Source organism: Chaetura pelagica, unplaced genomic scaffold (genome assembly GCF_000747805.2).
Source record: "Chaetura pelagica isolate M959 unplaced genomic scaffold, ChaPel_1.0 scaffold135, whole genome shotgun sequence".
Taxonomy (NCBI): Eukaryota; Metazoa; Chordata; class Aves; order Apodiformes; family Apodidae; genus Chaetura; species Chaetura pelagica.
The window spans coordinates 4050712-4071729 of NW_009953649.1; the positions used below are offsets into that span (position 1 = coordinate 4050712).

At 37.1% G+C, this 21018-nt stretch overlaps 1 protein-coding gene across 1 annotated transcript in view; it reads right to left on the bottom strand.

Moving 5' to 3' along the window:
* Window positions 1-2612: 2612 nt before the first annotated feature.
* UTRN (utrophin) overlaps window positions 2613-21018 on the bottom strand; it is a 346073-nt gene continuing 327667 nt past the window's right edge. The window contains exons 70-76 of the mRNA XM_010000014.1: window positions 18653-18718; window positions 15548-15706; window positions 14068-14311; window positions 8991-9087; window positions 7406-7492; window positions 4725-4747; window positions 2613-3127 (exon numbers count right to left, since the gene is read on the bottom strand). Of these exons, the coding sequence (XP_009998316.1) occupies window positions 3119-3127; window positions 4725-4747; window positions 7406-7492; window positions 8991-9087; window positions 14068-14311; window positions 15548-15706; window positions 18653-18718 (685 nt within the window). The 3' untranslated portion in view covers window positions 2613-3118. The remainder of the gene's footprint in view (window positions 3128-4724; window positions 4748-7405; window positions 7493-8990; window positions 9088-14067; window positions 14312-15547; window positions 15707-18652; window positions 18719-21018) is intronic.

Genomic DNA, 21018 nt, shown 5'->3' on the forward strand with positions numbered 1-21018 from the left:
TGCCTTCAGCTCTACAAACATAATTAAAAGGTGTGCTTTTCTTAAAGAAAGATTTAGTGGTGTAATAGGTTCTTTAATAGATTCATATAGATTTAATGGCTCATTTACACATTGTTTAAAATGTAGAACTTAATTTGACTCAATATAATGTTATTTCTATAATTATACTCCTTGTTGACTGCTGAATCACTGAAATGCCACAAAGGAAACCTGTTTTTTCCTTACAACTTACTTGTTAACCATCCTTCCACAAACTGAGAGAAAAATGCCATTACTTTGACCCATTTTACATATGTTAGTTTGAAAAAGAAAATATTTTAATAAGTTCTAAACATGAAAATAGTGCCAACTATTACTATATGGAACCAGAACTGTTAGACTTGTGGACTTTTTGCCTCCTTTAAGCACAGTAGTTCAAACACAGCCATTAGCACAAATTGCTTTAGCTTAATGTAAATACCTAAAATCAGCAGATGGTTGGGCTAGAAATTATGTATTTCCTGACCCAATACCGAACGCTCTGTTTCAGCTGGAGATGTTGACTGAATGCCATAAAAACCTGAAGACTAAATTGCAGTTCTAATATTTGACAGAGCTTCATGCATCATTGCTGTTTTGTAATATGTATATACTGCATTTTTTATTCAAAAGTAGCCTGCTTCTCAGTGATCAAATTTGAAATCTGTGATACAACTGAGAAGGATTCCAGACTAAACCACTAAAGATGGAAAACTGGGGAAAAATACATATAGATTTATGGGAAGAAAACACTGTTGAATCTCATTTATATAAATGCAAACCACACTCCAAAACTACTAGCATATCGAAATTGGCTATGACAGCACTCCTGTGTTAAATTTAATCATCTTCAGAATGAAATTCTCAGCACTCAGCAATGAGTGTCGTCCTGGAAGACCACAAAACTTGAAAGAACTCCATACTTTTAGTCATGTTACTGCAATATATTCTTTTTATTTATTATTGTCTCAGAGGAAGAATGTTACAATGTAGTGTTTGAAGAAGCATTTACTTGGCAGCAGAGGACAAAGGATGCATACGAACACAGGCAGAAAAACAACTTTGTACATAACCTCATATTCAGAACAAAAATAAAAGCCAACAAATTCACTACTAAGACCTTTTTTTATTATGTAGGAGGATTTTAAGGATTCTTTGTCTAGAAAATGACACAGCTTGATAAAAGCAAAGGACTTTGCAGAGAACAGAATATAAAGCTGTTTCCAATACTACTCATGAAAATAGGTCTGAGGTAGAAAGGTGGTCATGGCTTTCCTCTTCTGTAAAATGTGGGGTTTCTTCTTCTTAAAATAACTACCCTACTTTTTTTAACACATGAGGCATTTTTAGGAGCCAGCATCTTCTCTTCCCACCTTGACAATTTTGCTCCACTCACTTTCACTATAAGAAATACTACATCGCATTTATATAGAGCTTTTCAGACACTAAGCAAGCCCTACAACACCTTTTGAGAGGTAAGTACTATCATCCCCATTTTACAGATGGGAAAACAGAGGCAGAGTGGTTAAATAATTTGCCAAAGGGTTCAGACAGAACTGGCACTGGAGCCAATGCTAGAATGCAGTCAATGCAGTGCTCAAATCACTCCTTGAGCAGCAGAAGTTGAGGAGTGAGAACTGTGGGAGGAGGACGGTCTAGTTGGCACCACTTCACAAAAACACCAGAAATTCTTGACCTGCTGTCTTAATGTCCTCCACCATTTTTCAGTAGCAGTAGAGAATTTATAACTTTTCCAATACCATTTTGAGATTGTTTTTCTTCAGTAATAATTAAGAACAACACAGTTTACTTTCTCTCCACTATACATGAAATACATTGCATGCAGTTTTACCAATTAAAGATATGTCCTGAAATTAAAGCAAGTGTTCATGCAGCATTGTAAACTCTGCAAAGGCATTAAAATCTCTTATGATAATTTAAAAACTAGAGATCAGCTGATTGGTGACATAACTTTCTCATAGTTATCCCTACTTGAAGTACATAAATAAATTATTTCAAAGAGAAAGATAAGTTGCAAGATCACAATGCCAAATGATATCCAAGTGCATTGCAGTTTTGAAGGAAAGGTTCCATCGCTAATAGTATTGGAAAGGGCTTTCTAATTGTCTCTTCATTTCCAAGACACAGACAAAAGACTGGTGTGTTCAGATCATCAGAAGGAGATTTCAGGGAAATGAGCTGTACATCACAGACTGTAAATTCCAAAACTTGAAGCAAGTTTGGCACAGCAAGGAACAGCAAAGCTTTGTTTCTGAACAATGTTGGGAAAGATTACACTAATTCAGACCTTACTAAAAACAACTGAAACTATCATTTAAGTCCTCTTTTTAGCTATCTCCCAATTCAAAATAAAATAAGGCTTAAAAACATAATCCTCCAAATGGAGTGTGTTGGCTGGAAATAATGAAAAGAAAGTTAAAAATATCATCTTTGTGCATGAGGCTGTTATGACTCAAAATGAGAGTTTACCTTGTTTAATGGAATTGTTAAAATACTGTAGCTTGCAGCCAACGGCGATTTTTGTTAACTAGTAACCATAATGCAGATTATGGGAACTTCATATGCCAACCCTAAAAACAATTAAAGGGTAATCTGGGATCTGCGTGGTCAGATGGTTAGCATATAAATAATCATTACAGAATATTAAATGTTTGAGAATATAACTAAGAGTATCTTACAATGTAAAAGCAAAGAGCTGAAAGGAATGTATAAATGTAACATTTTGCTCCAAACTCCTCAGGCAGTTCTCTTTACGATTATCAAAAAGAACGTATATAAAGCCCCTGCCCCTTTTCCCGTGGCTGTATATTTATACAAATCAGTGACAAATACTCCACTGCTCATTAATTTACAGTTGCATAGAAAGGGAAGAAGAAGAAAAACAACAATACTATAAAAAACAACATCCTTGTCTTTGGGTATTCAGTGTTTTACTATTTCAAGTAGAACACACAGAGCAAACAGCATGTTCCAAGGTCCCACGCAGCCTTCTGATGAAGTGGAACTTGCGATCGGTGGTTTGTAGAGAAGGGCTGTAACTGCACATTGGGAAGCACAGGTTGATGTCCAAATGAACACTTCACATTGCCTGTCATGATGAGAAATAACCATGTCAGTACCACATTAACGCGCACAGAAAGCTCTAAATACTCCAAGCTTGGTTCAGTTAAGGACTCTGATGTCATTTCACAAAAAACCCCTGTGTTTTAAAAATTCAGATGTATTGGCCCAAGACTCAGCAAATTGCTGAGAAATGTTGTTAAGAAAAACTTAATTTTACTATACTGCAGTGTTTAGAATTCTTTCTGAGTAAGACCCAAAGGATGTTATGTCTACAGAACAGTTAATACAACTTACAGACTCTCCATGTTCTACACCCACAGGGAAGAAAAAAAAAAAAAAAAGGCAAAATACTGTCCTATCTGAAGCCTAAGTGTTAAAAATGGAGAATACACAGGGTCTGGATTCAAACGCAGCCTCTTAAAATGTGATGCTTATTTCCAGACTGTGTCAGGATTCTGTTCTCTGTAAAACAGAAAAATGTGTCTTCTCTTTTGGTTCTGGAAAGGTAGACTTGCAGTGTGAGACCATTCACAAATCATCTGTTACCTAAAAACTCAAAACACTTTTTCAGGAAGATCAGTATTATTCACTGAGATCGCTGAAAGCTATCGCTATGCCTGCTTAGAGGAAGGATTGCTGAAAAATGCTTATTTAATTCACTACTGCAACTTATTAAGAGACCAGAACACAAAAGTCTGCGTTAACTGAGTGCAGGGCATGATTCATCCCATTCTCTTCCCTGCTTGGGAAGCCAATCCTACTATCCCAGATTCTAAAAACCAAGACAGTATTTGCAGAGCAATTTTTAGGTATTAATTTTGGGGAGGTTTGACCTTGTAAACAAGAACAAGGTAAAACAATTTGAGGGAGTAAATATATTCTTCTGAAGACTCACACAGAAATTTCTGGTAGTCTTTAAAACTTATTTAACAATGAAACTTAGAAAAAACTCTGCAAAGACAGAAGACTATGTTGTTCCTTATTTGTCCCCTACATGTGCCTTAATATCAACCTAAACCTATAACTATTATTTCTCAAATTTCTGTTATAAGATAAATTTACTTGACCATTCAAACCAGTTAGATTTTCAAAAACAAGTTTCAAAATGCCAGATTGTTTTCCATATTTTTGTGAACTCTAAAAATAGGCACATTTCTGGTTCAGGTCTGGAAAGTGGTCACCTGTTGGGAGAAGGCATTAATCCAATGCTTAATGCTTAAGATGCTGTGTGGCTCTTGATCCTTCTGACTTGATGCCTGTAGCTCCTGAAACATGACCTACGAGCACCAGGGCACAAAGAAACAGGGATATATTTGCAAGAACCAGTTTTGATCTTGCAGAGCTGATGCTGGCTTGAAATGAATTGACCCTGATAGATTCAAGCTGATTCCATCTGCTCAGCATCCAGAACTGCATACCATAGTACCTTTGGTAATGCCTGAACTAGCAGGAATTTTCTGTTAACTGGGATACTCCAACCTTCCTTTTAAATTGGTCTAGTTTCCAAATAGATCTCTAGGAAAAATATAGGAAAAAACTTGGCCACTTTGCTTTAATGGAACTTTCCCACTTGCTTTACTTTGCTTCCAATGACTATGGAAATATGCAAGCATGTCTCGTACCTGCGGTCTGCCAGTGAAACTTGCTGCAAACAGAAAAAACAAAAGTTAGAAATCTACATGATTCTGCATCTTGGCAGTTTAAAAACAAAGGCAGTGTCAGGAAAATATGTACTACAAAATAACAGAAACACTCCTATCTTAAAAATATAAACATTTAACTAGAAGTGTGTTGTAATGGTCTATCAATAACTTTCTTCATAAATTTCATTTTCTTGTAATAAATGTATAGCATTATGAATATACAGATTATATAAATTGTTCCTTTTTCACCACTTGTCACCATATAGACCTCTGACTGCTGTACTACAATACCATCTACTACAAATACCTGTATAAGTCTGAGGACCAACCTCATAAATAAGGAAGGAAAAGAGGCATTATATCCATAATCAAAGGATCTGGGGAATAAAAAAAACAAACAACCCTGCCATTAAGAGTGGTGCTGGCCATACTCTGTGAATAACTGCTTCATAAGGGTATTTAGAGTAAGTAGAAATACTGATTTCAAGATGAATTGTAACTTGAAACCCATAGAAAGAAGACAACATGCTCTTATATACAGTTAAGACAGGATAAAAATAACGTATGTTAGGCTCAGATGCTGGTAACTGTCCTTAATGAAAGCTATGGCCAAAGTAGACCAGTACTGATGAGGTGATGAAAATTAGCTCCCTTTTTTTTTCTAAATAAATAAATATAGTATGTTGAACATGAAGGCTATTCTAATAAAATTAAATGTAAGCAAAATTTAAAAAGGGTATTATTTTTTAAGATTAGGCATACAGGAATGCTCTTAAAATAGATTGCCTAGGGAGTTCCTGGAGATTGGGTCATTGGAAGCCTTAGAGAACAGGTTAAACGACTGTTCAGAAAGACAGATCCATCTCAAACACCCACAGGAAAAGAATATGGACTAGATGATGTGTCACGGTGCTCCCTAGCAAAATTCCTGGCACTCTTGGGGAGGCCAGACTAGTAATTCTCATTCCAGGCTTCTAAAACTGTATATAAATCTTACCTGGTTAAAAAACTACATTCCTAGTAAACTTCCCATGTAAAAGATATTACAGAATGACTGAAGAAAAGCAAAGATAAGTGGTACCTACTAATTGGGATGTGCTGGTTTGGTTTTATTTCTGCAGCAGCATGTCAATGACAAGCACAAAGGATCACATGAAATTTGGAGCTATGACTTGTTTTAATCTTAAATGCTCAAATATGCATCACAATATGAAAAAATGTGATGCCATGGTTTTCCCTTGCAGTCCCCTCCTGCCTCATTCAGGGTATTGATTCATAGATATTAAGATATGGGGTTTTTTTCATGTTTTTTTGGTTGAGAGCAGTCACCATTATTAAGCTTGCCCTGACATAGGAATGTAAGGGAGTATGTCTACTACTTTGCTGTAAATTCATTTGGGACAACTCTCCAGTAGCTGCTGTACTTCTTATGAATGCAAAATAGGAATGTGCAAAAACACGGGCTGATACTTGATTTGAATTTTTTACTGATTTGTAAATACACACACACCCCTGAATTGTGCTGAGTAGCTCCACTAGCTGTTGACTTCAAGAAGAGATGTTCCTTAGAATAAAAGCCCTAGATTTGCAAAGTGATGGGCTCTGAACTATTGAACCCACTGAGAATGTCTAGGGACAGCTGAAACCAAACCTCTTCTGCTAGATCCTAATTTGGCTTTTCAAAATGTGCAAAGTGCACCTTCTGTGATGCAGTTCTTCACAGCCAAGCAATATACACGCAAGAGATAAAAGGGGTATTTTAACAGGCACCACTGATTTTACAAAATATAATAAAAGTTCAGTCTTGATGCTGTCAAAACAATTCCCTCTTGGTTTTGCCTTTTAAAACTGATGGTCATTACATTTCATGTGAAAGAACTGTTGAAATTTTAAGAACATATAAAAAGTTTTCACTGTTTTTCTATGGCAAAAGAGCTGAAGATACATGTGTATGCATGTATTTTTAAAAAAAATTGGCTGAATAATAAAGTAGCCACTTCACCTCCCTGCCAAAAAAACTGTCTGTATAAAACATTGCTGCAACCAGAGAGATAGTTCCTCACTCCTCTAAGTGCAGTGGTACTCTGGAAGGAATAGGACAAGTGGAACTGTATGTCACCTGATATAAGCCATGAATATAAAATTAATGGATTTTCCTTTTGATCTCTATTTAATAGATACTGAATAAAAGATCAACTTTCAGTGCATTTAAACAGGGAAAGGTGTTACATGCCATGTTAACAGTTATTTCCCCTGTTGAATCAGTTCAGTAACTAGTTCAATAATTTGTTAAGGCAGCCAGGATCAGGCTATGGCCCCTCCTGTCGCCTAAGGCCTTTTTCCGAGTTTTGTTAAGAGAAACAGCATTCAGGCTTTCTCAATCTACATTCAATTAAGTTCTACATAAGGTTTACATCACCAGCAAATGGGGCTCTGGATCTGTATTCCCTTATTTAAAACATGAGAATATTTGTTTCTTTCCCTTCAAAAGTGGTGTCTATTGAGGACCATTAAAGAAATAATAATGGATCTTGCATACCTTGACAAAAAATCTTTCAGAGAGATTTTTTTCCTAGTCAATACCATAAAAGTGGCTTTTTTCTTCAAAAGACAGCCTCAAATCCAATACTATTCTGAGAGACACATTTTGTTAAACTTACAGCAGCAGGCTGGAAATGTGCTGTTGATTTGCTCCATAACATCTGTTAGATCTGTGTTGGTATCATGAGGTGGAACTAACAAGTCATCTGCAGATAGGACAACAAAAAAGAGCAATGAATTTTGTAATGAGAAGATTAAAAAACAGGATGACAACAACAACCTGAAAGGCATTCTCATTCCACCTTCCCGTTAAATACTCCTTTGTATTTCAAGAGAAACCACTACCTGAAGCTTTTGTAACATCATGTATAGGAACCATCATTGATAATTGCCAGCCTTGGGAGAGGACATTAAAGTAAACATTACTGATTTGCAGCAGAACTCATTTCACTTTTATTTGAGCTTAACCACTGCACCCAAGATTTAAACTGAAAAAATGCTGCCAAAAAGGAACAGTATATAAACATTTACAGTTAAAATAAATAAAAGTTTTACAAGATGAGGGAATTGTATTTGGTAGCTGCTCAATTAATATTCTGTTCCATTTTCAGATGATTTGTCATGTAACTTCCCAAGTAAATATATCATTCTTTTCTGAAAAAAAACATTTATCTTTTAGATGGTGTTTAATCAATATGCACCAACAACTTCACTAGTGTTAAAATCCTCCTTGCCATTTTGTTTTTAATGCTGCTTAAAATTAATCCAAGGGAATGGCTAGGGAATGCAACTGGCTCTGCTCCTGGCAGTGTTATTACACAGCATTTCTCATAAATCTACCATTGCATTAAATCAGATTCAGAGATGTTCCATGTTTTTCTAGATAAATTAAAGTAAACCCTCATGTAAATGCTAAATGAAAGCTTTTCAGTATGTAAGGAAATATTTGCCTTGTTTTCCACAGAAATAAAATCATTTTTCATCTATAACATAAAGGCTTGAAAACCAAATCAGGGAGGAAATTACATTTAAGATAATTTGAGATAATTTTCCCCTAATTTTGAACATCTAATGGTCTGTAGTTATTTCTGCTAATTCCCAGTGGAATTAATGAGTTCTGATTTAAGAGAACTTAAAATAATCTTTGAAGAGAAAAATCTCTTCATGTGCAGAGGCTGTATACCTAAACAATTCCTAAACTCAGTAATTCCTAAAGATGTGAAGTCTTTGGGGTGTGAAGTCATCAAAATACCAGGACAAGCAGAGGATACACAAGAATTTTTAAAGCAGCTACCAAGAAGCTTCAATTACATGTTTTGGATATTTCTTTCTGTATCTGAAAGATTACTTGGTTGGCTGCTTGTACTGTAGGACAAACAGCTGTTGGCCATTTCGGTTCAGTAAGATCTCATTTCCTTTTCAATGAGGATGGATTTGCCCAGTAAATTAATTTGCTCAAAATGGATGGGACCAAGAAGTCTACTGATAGAACTCCATAATCCAGAGTCACATGGATTCTCATGATACTGCAGCTGTTTGTAAGTGTAGGGAGGCAAAAGCTCCAGCTGTGGTAAGTCTCGCTCCTAGTAGCATCACAAAGATAAGTTTATTTTTATTTACAAATCTTTTCAAAAAGATGCCAACAAACGTATTCAGTAGTCACCTATAGAGGCACACAGCACATTATCTGCTCAAAACACTTACCTGTCTGATGAAACTGTGAGCTTGTCTCTTGCTCGAGTGGGTAGCTGAGGGCAGAGTGCTGTGGTGATGAACCATTAAGCCGGGAGTCTGACTCAGGCTACACAAAAAACAGTAACAGTCAAATTTAGATAAATTGTATATACAAAAATTAAGTGTGGGCTTGTATGCTGTCATCCCATTCTTTTCCTTTTTGAGGTGCTCTATCTTGTTTGCTCTCCAAACTACTGAAAGTTGGTTTAGATCTATACAGCTGTTAGGGGGAAAAGAAAAACAAACCAACAACTTGTTAAAAGGAAATTTGGAATTAAGTGGAATTCTTATGAGGCTCTAAATTGCAGGAAAACTATGAACTATGTAATCAGAAAATAGTAAGAAGGAGGCCATATACTTCAAAATCTGTGTTGTAGGTAAGCCTTTCTGGACTCTTAAATTCACCTGAAGAATCAAACACATGAAGTTGTACATCACGTTTAGTTGTAACCAAGTATATGCTTGAGATTATGTTTAAGTATACACATATGGACATGAAATAAGAGCATAAGACTTCTTCACTATAACAACTCAGAAATATTGTTCAGGCATTTTTTCACTCTTTTCCCTCTTTCTTGTAAAAATGCTTTGAGGAACAGAGTAGTAATACAGTATTTGAGGTTCACAAGTTATGAAAAAAACCCCAGATACATGTGTAACAGTATTTATCTCTGAGACATCCTTAACAAATTCAATGGTTGCCCCTATAATTTATCTTTTTGATTGTAAATCATTAAATTGCTTCTGAACAGCAGACTGTTTAAGTAAATCTGTCAAACACAGATACAACTGTAATAAAAACTATCATTACTTTTGAGATCTTTTTGAAACAGAGATTGACCAAGTACTTAGAACAGCTGTGAGACTCAATGCAAAGAGAATATATACAGAATGGCAGTTAATTTGTGCACAAGTTTGCCTCTTTGCAGCCCACAGCCTTAAGCACAACATTCAATTCTTTGAGAAACTTCCACTTTAAAAAATAAAATAAAATCTTCAACAGAATCGAAGATTGTTGAACAATGAAAGATCCTTTTTCTTCCATACACAGTAGTAGGAAATAGATGTTCCCTTGAGCACTCAGCAAATCTTTTTTCTCCTCCAAATCTCTCTTTCAGCATGACAATACCAACTTCCAGCTTTGACTAAAAGAATACATCAAGAAATACGGTTCTGCACTCAGAAGAAAGATAGAAATGTTTTCAAGCCAGCCAAGGATTTTACAGTCAATGCCTATCACATAGTTAAGTAATTTGCTATTCAATATCAGGGTTCAATCCAGCTACAGGGTTTGGGTAAAATGAATGTGGTGATTTTAAATAGGTGAAGCTTGGGTTACCTAACCCCAGGTAATTCTGTATAGCCAGGCACTTGTGTTCAAGAAGACTTCAGTGCTATAATGGTAAAGAGACGAAGGAAACTCTCCCAGGGTTAAGACAAGGCTAACTCCAGCAGCAGAGTGGCTGCTTGTCATCCAAATAGACATTAAATGTCCTTCATAATAGGTCTTACTTCTACTTTGTGCATTTAGTATCTTAAAGGACTGAAGAAAAGGAAGGGTCAAAGGATTTTTTATGGTTTTTTCTCTATATGATTAACATGTTCGTAACAAAGTTGCCACATGCCAGTTCTGTTTCACCTTCCTTTGGCACTACAATCAATCAGGCAGACAAAAATGACAGCATGTGACAGCTACAAATCCTTTGGGCTTGCTAAAATAAAAACAGTACAGTAACCTCAGAATTGTAACCTGAATAGGCAAATGTACAGCGAGGATGCATGCGTATTTCTGCTACAGGTGCTCCCTAAAGAATGTGTTAAGAATGTTCATCTGCATTAAAAGTAACTACACGAAAGTGTCTGATTTTCATTAATTTTCTACCCAAATATCTGTGTGTAGACAGACTCACTGTATATTTTAGAAAAAAAAAAAAAAAAAGTAATACTATTTTAAATTCAGTGGCAAGTTATTAACCCCAACAACAATCAGGAGGCTGACTGCAGAAGAGAAAAGGAGAGATTTGCTGGTGATGGAAAAGACAGAGATGGCATAAAATGCCAGTCAGGGCCAAAAATTCCTGTAAACCAGTTGTGTTCTTTAATGCCAGTATTTATTACTATTACAGAATTTACAGAGTTGTTATATATTCTAGCTCTTGGACTTAGGAGAATATTTCATGCAAATCACCCATCTCATTAATTAGAAAAGGTATTCCTTATATTCCTATACTTGTATCTGATAACAAAACAAAAACAACAAAAAAAATTGGACAGCAAATAAAAGCAAAAGAAACAAGTAAATGTACTTTGATCCTCAGCTGGCTTCTGATAATGTCCTTCCCAAGCAGTGAAAGTGGTAAAGACTTTCACAGACTGTGGACGGCCTGGGTGACAGAAAAACGAACATGATTAAAAAAGATGACTTTTTTCAGAAAGCTAATGGTGCAGTAATGGGATTCAGTGCTGCTTCATAATTGTAATAATGTTAAAATAAAGAAGTTCCAGAGAATATATACCAAAAAGTTTCATTATTTATAACTTCTGAATCCCTTTTAGGGGAGTAGCTTCAGCATCCTTGGAGAGAGCTTGCAAAAAAAACCTTCTAAGTGTCAGGTCAAAAAGCCCTGCTAAATAAAGTAAGGATACATTTACAAAGGCATATTGAAAAGTCACAGACCTATTATAAAAACTACAATACAGACCTTCTCATGTACTTGACTAGGTACCAGCCCCTCCATTAAGAGACAGAGGAGAAACAGGAACAACTTTGGGAAAGGCACTTGGAACAATCAGAAGCACAGCATGATTGCCACAGAGGCAGGAGATTTTGGACAGGAAACAAAAGAGTGACAGAATACAGTAAATGAGGTGTAAATCATCAGAAATATTGAAAAAGGTCAACTCTGTTCTACCTTAGCTTGTCAGAAACCACAAGCTGGAGAATACAAAGGCAGAACCTAAAAGAAGAAACTAATCCCTCCCTCCACCTGCCCACTTTATCACAACACATATGTATGTATGTCCTGGTTTGAGCCAGGATGAAGCCAATCTTCCTTTTACTGATTTTTTGTTGCCTTCAGTAAGCTTTCCTTTAACGAGTAGCAGAGCGTTCCAACTCAGATAACAGTAGAATATTTTTCTAGCTGCTGGGTCTTCAAGGTCACATCTTTACTCTGCCAGCTCAGACACTACGGGGAGATCTATGACCGCCCCGCAGGAGGCTGAGTTAGACAGACAGCAAAACCGGCCAGAGATATTCCATTCCATATATCTACATAAGCTCAGAGGAAGGTCAGAGACCACAGAAGACAACTTCCTTCCTGCTTCTTCTTCCCTTCTCTTCCATCCATCACCGCTGACTCCCAGGCTTGAGCTCTCCTGACCCTCCTCACTCTGTGCTCTCTCCAGCAGCTCTGAGACTTTTTGGGACTGTCCCAGCTCAGGGGAGTGCTGGGGGAGCTGCTGGGGGTGGCGGGGGCGAGAGGCTTTTGCACATATCTGAACACATTTGTATAATTGTATATATTTTCTTATATCATTAGTGTTTAATTAAAGCTGTGAAGTTTAGTTTTCTATTGAGTAAAGTCTCTCTTTCTCTCTCTCCTTCCATACTTGAGTGGCAGGGGGAGGGGATCGAGAGCATTGTTGTCAAACCTGAGTCAAACAATGACAGCCCTAAAGGTCTTAATAAGAACGTTAAAAGGATACCAGAAAGATTGCAACAGTATGCTATCCACACCTACGTTAGAAAAAAAACAAAAAATGTAAAGGGTGAACAAGTTCCTGCTTCAAGGACTAAGCTGCAAGTGACTATGTGTTTGGCAGAACTTCTGTGTTTCTATGCTACAGCTGTTTCTTTACATATTTTAAGCCCCTCTCCCTAACAACTAATATAGGCCACAGTTCTCAAGATACTTCACGAATGACTGTTAATAGTTGCTTTGGTTATCATAAATATTAAAGTTTCTCAAATACTTTTAAACGATGCTAGAATGACAGTAACAACAACAAAAACACTCTGCTAGAGGGGCAGGGAAGCCTTTGGAACAGATGCATCAATGCTATTCAGCCAAAACTCCCTAGAAAAATTACAAAGTCGATCAGCCAGTGAAACAAACAAAAATTGTCTTTAGCACTGTAATGAGAGTATCATCTACAGCAGGAGCTTATGCCATTCTGATACCTGGCTTATGTGGTCTGTTTCTTGCCTTAGTTAAATCCTCTATTATGTACAGCCAGCCATCTGACTCATCAAAGGCAGGAATTACTTGGCTTTCTGTATTCACACCCAAGTATAATGAATAGATAGAAGAAAACATATATACAAATGTCTCTTTATAATCCAAGCTTCCACACATGGTGTAGTACAAACTAACATGTCTAACAACACCTTGTAGATATTGCTGTTATTTTTATAACATGGATGTGTATTTATTGGCTTCAAAAACAACTGATATTATCTTCCCCCAGGAAAGAAAGCTACTAGTTACTGACATTTGCTAAAAGGCTCTTGCCTTCAGTATATATTCGTGTGCAGAACATTCTGCTGCAGCTTATTTGTCTAAATATGCTACTCAAGAGGAACTCAGTTTTAATGGAATTAATTGTTCCATTGCATATTAAAAAAGGTGGCCATCTGTCTTTGGCATGCTAAGAAAGGTGACTAACTGTGACAACAAATAAATTATTTAAGGAAAGACTAGAAAACTGGAGTCAAATACAGGTTATGACTGGCACTATTACTTGGAAGAGGGTATATATTTTCTTCCCCCTGCTTTTTTAATTAATGAAAAACTATTGCACTTGTTTGTGTTACTGTCAATGTTTTGGAAGTTACCTTGATCACCTCAGCACCTGTAATAGTCTTGTGCTCATTTGACTTTGACCCTGGCTTGTAACAGAGGGTAGGAAAAATTAAAATCTCTTCATCCTAGAAATGACTGAGTACAACAGACCAAGCTAGTGTGGTGAAAATACCTACAGTAAAATTCTAATGTCTTGTTCCACCAAGAAATCCATCATACAGAAACAATATGTGCAAATCTACCTGCTCAAGCAGCTGCCGTAGCCGGTGAAGCTGAGACTCCAATTGCTTATTGTGATCTTCCAATATCTGCATCCTTGCTTCCAGGCGCCCTTTATGTTGCCTCAAGAGTTTAGCTTCAGCTATGAGCTCAGCATCTTCCGAAGCATGCTGAGGTGACACAATGGACTCAGGAGGTGATGCAAGAGGGTTTATTCCTCTCCGAAGATGTTGCTCCTTTAGTTGCTCATATTCTATCTGCAGACTCCTGGTACATTGAAAAGAAGATAAGAATGATGATTTAAGCAAAAAGGAGTGGCTGACACACCAGAAGGCTGTGCTGCCATTCAGAGAGACTTAGATAGGCTGGAGAGTTGGGCGGGGAGAAACATGATGAAATTCAACAAGGGGAAGTGCAGAGTTTTACATTTGGGGAAGAACAACACCATGTCCCAGTACAGGTTGGGGGCTGACCTGCTGGAGAGTAGTGTAGGTGAAAGGGACCTGGGGGTCCTGGTAGACAGGAGGATGACCATGAGCCAGCAATGTGCCCTTGTGGCCAAGAAGGCCAATGGCATCCTGGGGTGCATTAGAAAGGGTGTGGTTAGTAGGTCAAGGGAGGTTCTCCTCCCCCTCTATTCTGCATTGGTGAGGCCACATCTGGAGTATTGTGTCCAGTTCTGGGCCCCTCAGTTCAAGAAGGACAGGGAACTGCTCGAAAGAGTCCAGCGCAGAGCTACAAAGATGATTAAGGGAGTGGAACATCTCCCTTATGAGGAAAGGCTGAGGGAGCTGGGTCTCTTTAGCTTGGAGAAAAGGAGACTGAGGGGTGACCTCATTAATGTTTACAAATATGTAAGGGGTGAGTGTCAGGGGGATGGAGTTTGGCTTTTCTCAGTGATGACCAGTGATAGGACAAGGGGTAATGGGTGTAAATTGGAGCATAGGAGGTTCAAGGTGAATATCCGAAAAAAATTTTTTACTGTAAGAGTGACAGAGCACTGGAACAGGCTGCCCAGGGAGGTTGTGGAGTCTCCTTCACTGGAGACATTCAAAACCCACCTGGATGCGTTCCTGTGTGATGTACTCTAGGTGACCCTGCTCTGGCAGGGGGGTTGGACTAGATGATCCTTCGAGGTCCCTTCCAGCCCCTATGATTCTATAAAAAACTTCCTTAGATAAAATGCTATGATCAGCTCCAAACACAGGACACAAGTAGCTCCTAAAAAGGCAATGTCTTGACTTGCAGTTTACAGGAAGACATCCTAGACTACAAAGCAGAGTTAAACTAAGTTGTTTTGTTGCGGACCTACTGGCCCTACTACCTAACAGTCAGGGTACACACAGCATATGCCTTGATTGGTGTTCTCCCTTTTTTTTTTTCCCCAAAAACCATGACTCCTAGGTCCATCTCTTCTCATTTCGAGCAGCTATACATAGTACACACATGGCTCAAACAACAATGAGGTGACACTTCAGACAGTGGGTAGGATGATTCTGAGACCTTTGCTCTTCCTCGAGGTCAGCAATGATGCGCTCCAACTCTCCTCGCTCTTCCTTTTCCACCGACTTGAGTATCTGAGCAGGACTCTGTGGCTGACTCACAGGAGACTCTCCTCCCAGCGTCTGACAGTACTGCTGGATAAGGGCATGCTCGTCCTCTCTAGAACAAGAAAACAACACAGATAAAGACAGAGCAGTAACACATTTATCACGTGAGCAAACACCTTCGTCAAGCTGAGGGGTTTTGTTGGCATGTTTATCAAAAAGGACTGAAAGAGCAGGAAATAAGAATCTAGTGTTTGTCAGATGTGTGTCTCAGAAAACTGTATCAAAATTTTTATGAGTCATTTCTAAAAAATATTCTGCAAAAAAGATATAAACAAGTAATACATGGGAAGAAGAAGATTGATCTGTGGTAGTGTAAAAGACCAGTTTATTTTAATGTATGTAATAAAGAACAAATGCTGCTGGTGGTTCAAAAAGAAATAGTGAAAGCAAGACTCTGAGATAATATAAACCAAAAATAACTTATTAGAAATGCCTTAAAATAAACAAAACCAAACAAGCTATCCAGTATTTATACTTTTTCTTTGGATCCTAACTAGATAATTTTGGTGTGCTCAATTTACCTATTAAAATTAAAGAGAAGGAAATCCACAGTATTCTCCAAGAAGTCAGAGCAATGGAACATCAAGTATCTATCTAATGCTCTGCATTGCACAAAGAGCCTGATAATGCTGCAAAAATAATGCTATGGGTTTGGAATTAGCATTCTATATCCAAATTTTTTTATTCTGTTTTGCTATATACACACAAGATTCCTTGAAATTCTTCAAGGGTAGTAGATACTCTCCTCCTTATAGATGCAGGGGTAGAAATCAACTGTCCTCCTTCTGACTTGCATAGAAATTACCTTTCAGTAAGGAGACATGGAAGTCCTGACACTTTCAATTATGCTATAAAGTCCAAATGAGTTTGCTTTTTAATGTTGTGCCTTTCTTCCCCAGTTTCTGGCTTTTCTCCATAATAAAGTCAGATGGATAGAAAGTGAAGGACACCATGTCCTAAAAATAGTTTACTTGCTTGCTTACTCAAGGTGGATAAATCAGCAGCAAAGAAACCTACTACTCATTTTTTTACAAGAGAAATTGACACAGCAGTATGAATGCTCAAAAAACCCCTCCTTAAATTCTCTTCTTTGCTTGACTACAAAACAGAGACAGCATACTTTGTGATGCTCTGAAGCATTGCTCCTATGAACTTTAACATAATGTTCTTCTACAGTTCAAGCACAGTCAACAACAGATAGAAAACCATATGAGCAGTATGTATACACATATTCAGATATCATTTAGAAAAGAGACTTTTTCACATGCCATGCAACTAAATTTCAACTGGCTCCTTCAAATTCAGTCTATACAGAATGATTACACCATGCTCATTTTTAACTGCATTTAAATAATAAGAATAGAGCTGAACTATAATCCTAAATTCCCACTGTTCCAGAGGTAGGAGATTTTTTATTAAAAAATGGCATCCAAACACCATAGGTCTTATTCCCTGCAATAGTTTAAGTCTGAACTTCAAACCACACTTCTTCAGAATTTTGTATTTCAGTACTTTAGTATGTACCTTAATGAAAACAGGCAATATTATCTGCAAATAAAACAAAGGGTGCCACCTGGTAAAGAAGTTACTTTCTTGTCCTCACTGGCCTCTAACTCTGCATTTTTTTTTTTTGTGTAACAGTCCCCTTTTGAAAACAGGTCTGAGACCCAAATTCAGGACATGTTGGTACTGACGTTCACCATGTTCATTCTTTTCCTTTAAATATAGGTCTTCTTTTATAGGTGAGAGGGAAAATTGCATTAAAATCAATAGCTAATTGCCAGTAAAAATTGAGCACATGCATCTGGGATGAACAGTTTGGTCTTTGTATATGAGTAGACTCATGTGCAAAATAAACAACTCAATCAAGTGTATGAGCATTTAGCTGCTTTCAAGTTTTCAGCTTTCTCTGCCAAATGACAGTGTGTTTGCTCTTTTTTTGTTGTTGTTTTTGTTTTGAAGAGAAATCAAAAGGGAATAGTTTGGCTGTATTTCTGTCATTGGTGAGCCTACCAATGACAAAAAAACCCACAAAAACAGTTAAAAATGAAAAAAGTTTTATTAGTTACATAAAAAGAGTTAATTAGACAGGACACAGGAAACATTTAAAGATGATCACTAGTGTTTCTCTGAAGAAACAGATTTTGAATCTCAAATTGTTAGTATATTCATAGATAGAATAATGTCATTATTATATTTTTAAAAACTAAGTGAAAAGGTTACTGAGAAAAATAGCATTTTCTAACTAATGCTGAACAGTTTCTGTTTCCCCTTTAAAAAAGCTGGTAACATACTTTCACCTTAAAAATATTTAATTAATCACAAATCCAAGGGCTTCTGTGTTTTGCAGGTTCATCAATACATTTTAATGAAGGCTTTTACAATAGAAATGACACATCATTCGAAAAAGAAAGTATCACTGCTAAAATTATTATGGAACTATGTTTATATCCCCAAGTACAAACAGATGGATCAGCTGCTGGCAAACTGAAATTTAAGGAAGTAGCAGCAACACTACTCTGTTTCTGCATAACCTCCAATATAGATGGGTTTTGGTGGGTTTGTTTTTGGGTTTTGGTTTGGGTGTTTTGCTTTATTGGGTTTTTTTTCAGCAAGAAAATTACTGGGAGTCAGCACAAGCTATTGACCCACTTCATCATCCACTTTAACAAAGAAAGATTTCTTTTATACTACAATAAAAGCAGAAAAGGAATACAAACTACTGCCTATGGAGCTGTAACTTCTTTCCAGTCTTATTAAATATCCTTACTTTTCAAGTGGAATGGCTGACAAACACAGAGCTCCCTTACATCATCAAATGAACATCACCAATTTCTACAGCTGATGCTTGGAATAATTAAAGTTATGCATCTGTCCTTGCCCTCACACTTAATAGCTGCTTTTACTGGGACTAAATCCTGTGTTACAGCTTACAAAGATTATACCATGCAGGTGTGACCAAAGAATCTGGTAGCCTTAACCAGTATGAGTTACTTACACACTTCCTGTGGTGGAGCTGCTGTCCGTGAGGAAGGAGCCATTGGTCCTTTCCATTTGCGCGAGCCTGAAAGGCACGGAAAGATGAGGACTTTCAGAGAACATACTGCACAATTTAAACAAAGGCAGTGTGAAGATCACATCTACTTAGAAACAGTTCAGCTATGGTAATCTTTGTGTACATGAACAGGAATAAACTTCTAAGACTTTGTGACAAAAACCTATAATCCAGAGGACTTTTATGACAAACTTGTGCTATGATTAACTGATTGTACTTGCCAAACAACTAAGAACAAATATATTTTCTCTCTCTAGTATAATTATCATTAGCATCACCACACCTCTCATGGCAAAATTAGTTAAAGAGATGTTTCCACAGATGGTCTTCTTTTTGAATTTTATAAAGCTGGACTGACAAAAGAGGATGAATACTTTTTACATATAGCACATGCAACATCTAAAATTACACTTGGCAAATAACATCACACTGTGGGCAGATAAGTCCTGGAAAGCAACACAAAAAGCTGTGTAATTACAGGGAGTCAATGCCTATGGTACCTCATTTTGGAAGGAATTAATCTAAAAGGTCTGCATTATTACACTGTATTTATAATGCCATGCAGCTCTTCAAAATCACAGCAGAAATTTTCTACTTTTTCAGTTTTCTAGGAAAGATATAGTTTATGTATGTAAGACACATAAATAAATATCTAGGAACACTCAGTGCTGTGCACCTATATTGGACTGCATCAAATACAGCTTTTTCCTTTTGAGATATCTTAACGTCAAACATATTTTTGAAACTGTGTTATGCATTAATATAAACATCTTCAAACTTCGTTTTGAAAGCAGTGGGCAAGACCCTAAAGAAATAGAAACTCTGGTGTCTTCTTTTAGCATGGAGCAAGCTTGCTCATCTGTACATTTGTTAAAATTCCTCAGGGTTGAAGGAGGATAAATGACAGCACAGGCAGGATGAAGTAGTCTTGGTTGCCTTGTCCCGTTATGGCTGGAGAGGGATGTTGTGCTCCAACACCTCCCCTGAAGGGAAGAACAAGCTCCTAAGTGACTGGAGACATTCAGATCATCTCTGCTCCAGGGCACCTCAAACAGATTTAGCCCATAGTGAGTAACATGCTTACAAGCCATCTTTGTAATGCTGCTTAGCTCAGTCAGCATCTTTAATACTTTGATAAAACATGGTTTTCAAAATTAATCTTCATAGCCCTATTGCCATATAGGAATACACTACAAAACCCAGTATTTTTCAGAGAGGAGAGCCTGCCCTGAATCTCTTTGCAAGTAATAGATATCCTGACTCACAAAGGCAGATTCTAATGTTATGATCATGGTTTTGATCTCCATCATTTAGTGAGGATTTGTTTGGAATAGCATGTGAAATCAGGCATTAGCCCTGATCTGGGAGCAGAGGAAGAAAGCAAAAGGCCTTCAAGGCAGAATAGAAACTGAAAGCTGAAAAAAGGAATTAGAAGCAGCTCAGAGATGACACAGCACAACTGAACAAGGAGACAGTACTTGATTGCAGGTAGGGGACTTTTGTCAACAGAGAAGTGAGGGTTGAATGTTCTTAAATCAGTGACAATAAAGGTTTTAAGCTCTAATATATTGCTTCAGATGGGCACAGTCTTATAGGGAATTCCTGGTGATATTTGTTGAAAGAAGCTTAGCTGAAAAGATCAGGACAATAAAAAGTATTTAATAGTTTATATGTGAAATATGCAGAGGAGGAGAGGGAAAACAGATATTACAGCTAGGATCTCTAGAAAGCCACAGTACTGTGGCACCACAGGCTGAAAAAAGGACATACAGAAAGAGAAAATTCTTGCATTTTTCTAAAGAAGTCTAATTTATTTGCTCCATGAGTTTTAATTGATTACATGGCCTAAGTTATATATTCAAAGAAATGCTGGGTTATTTATATGAATGACATGTTCCAAATAATTGAAATGCACTGCAACTTTGCCTTTAGCAATGTATTATGCTACTAATGAAGGGTGAAAATATTCTTTGTCGGAAACAAAATTCAAAATGTTGAGGCTGACAGTAGGTAGACGTTCAGCATTAGTTCCTGCCCCATTTTTCTCTTGCAGCAAAGACCCTGTGTTGGGTACGCTAGATATTTAACAAACTGTTTTGAAGCTTTCTTACAGTGCCCATAAATGGGAATTCAGTTAACTTAAATATAAGCTCTGAATTTTTCTTCAAGAAGCTGAAAAGTGAACACTGTTTATTAGTTGTGGAGATCTGATAGAACAATAAAAACACCCAAAGCAGAACCAAGTCAGTTCACGTGGCTCAATTTTTTTGTTGCCTAAAAGTTAGGTGGTGTTACTTAGTTTTGAGAGG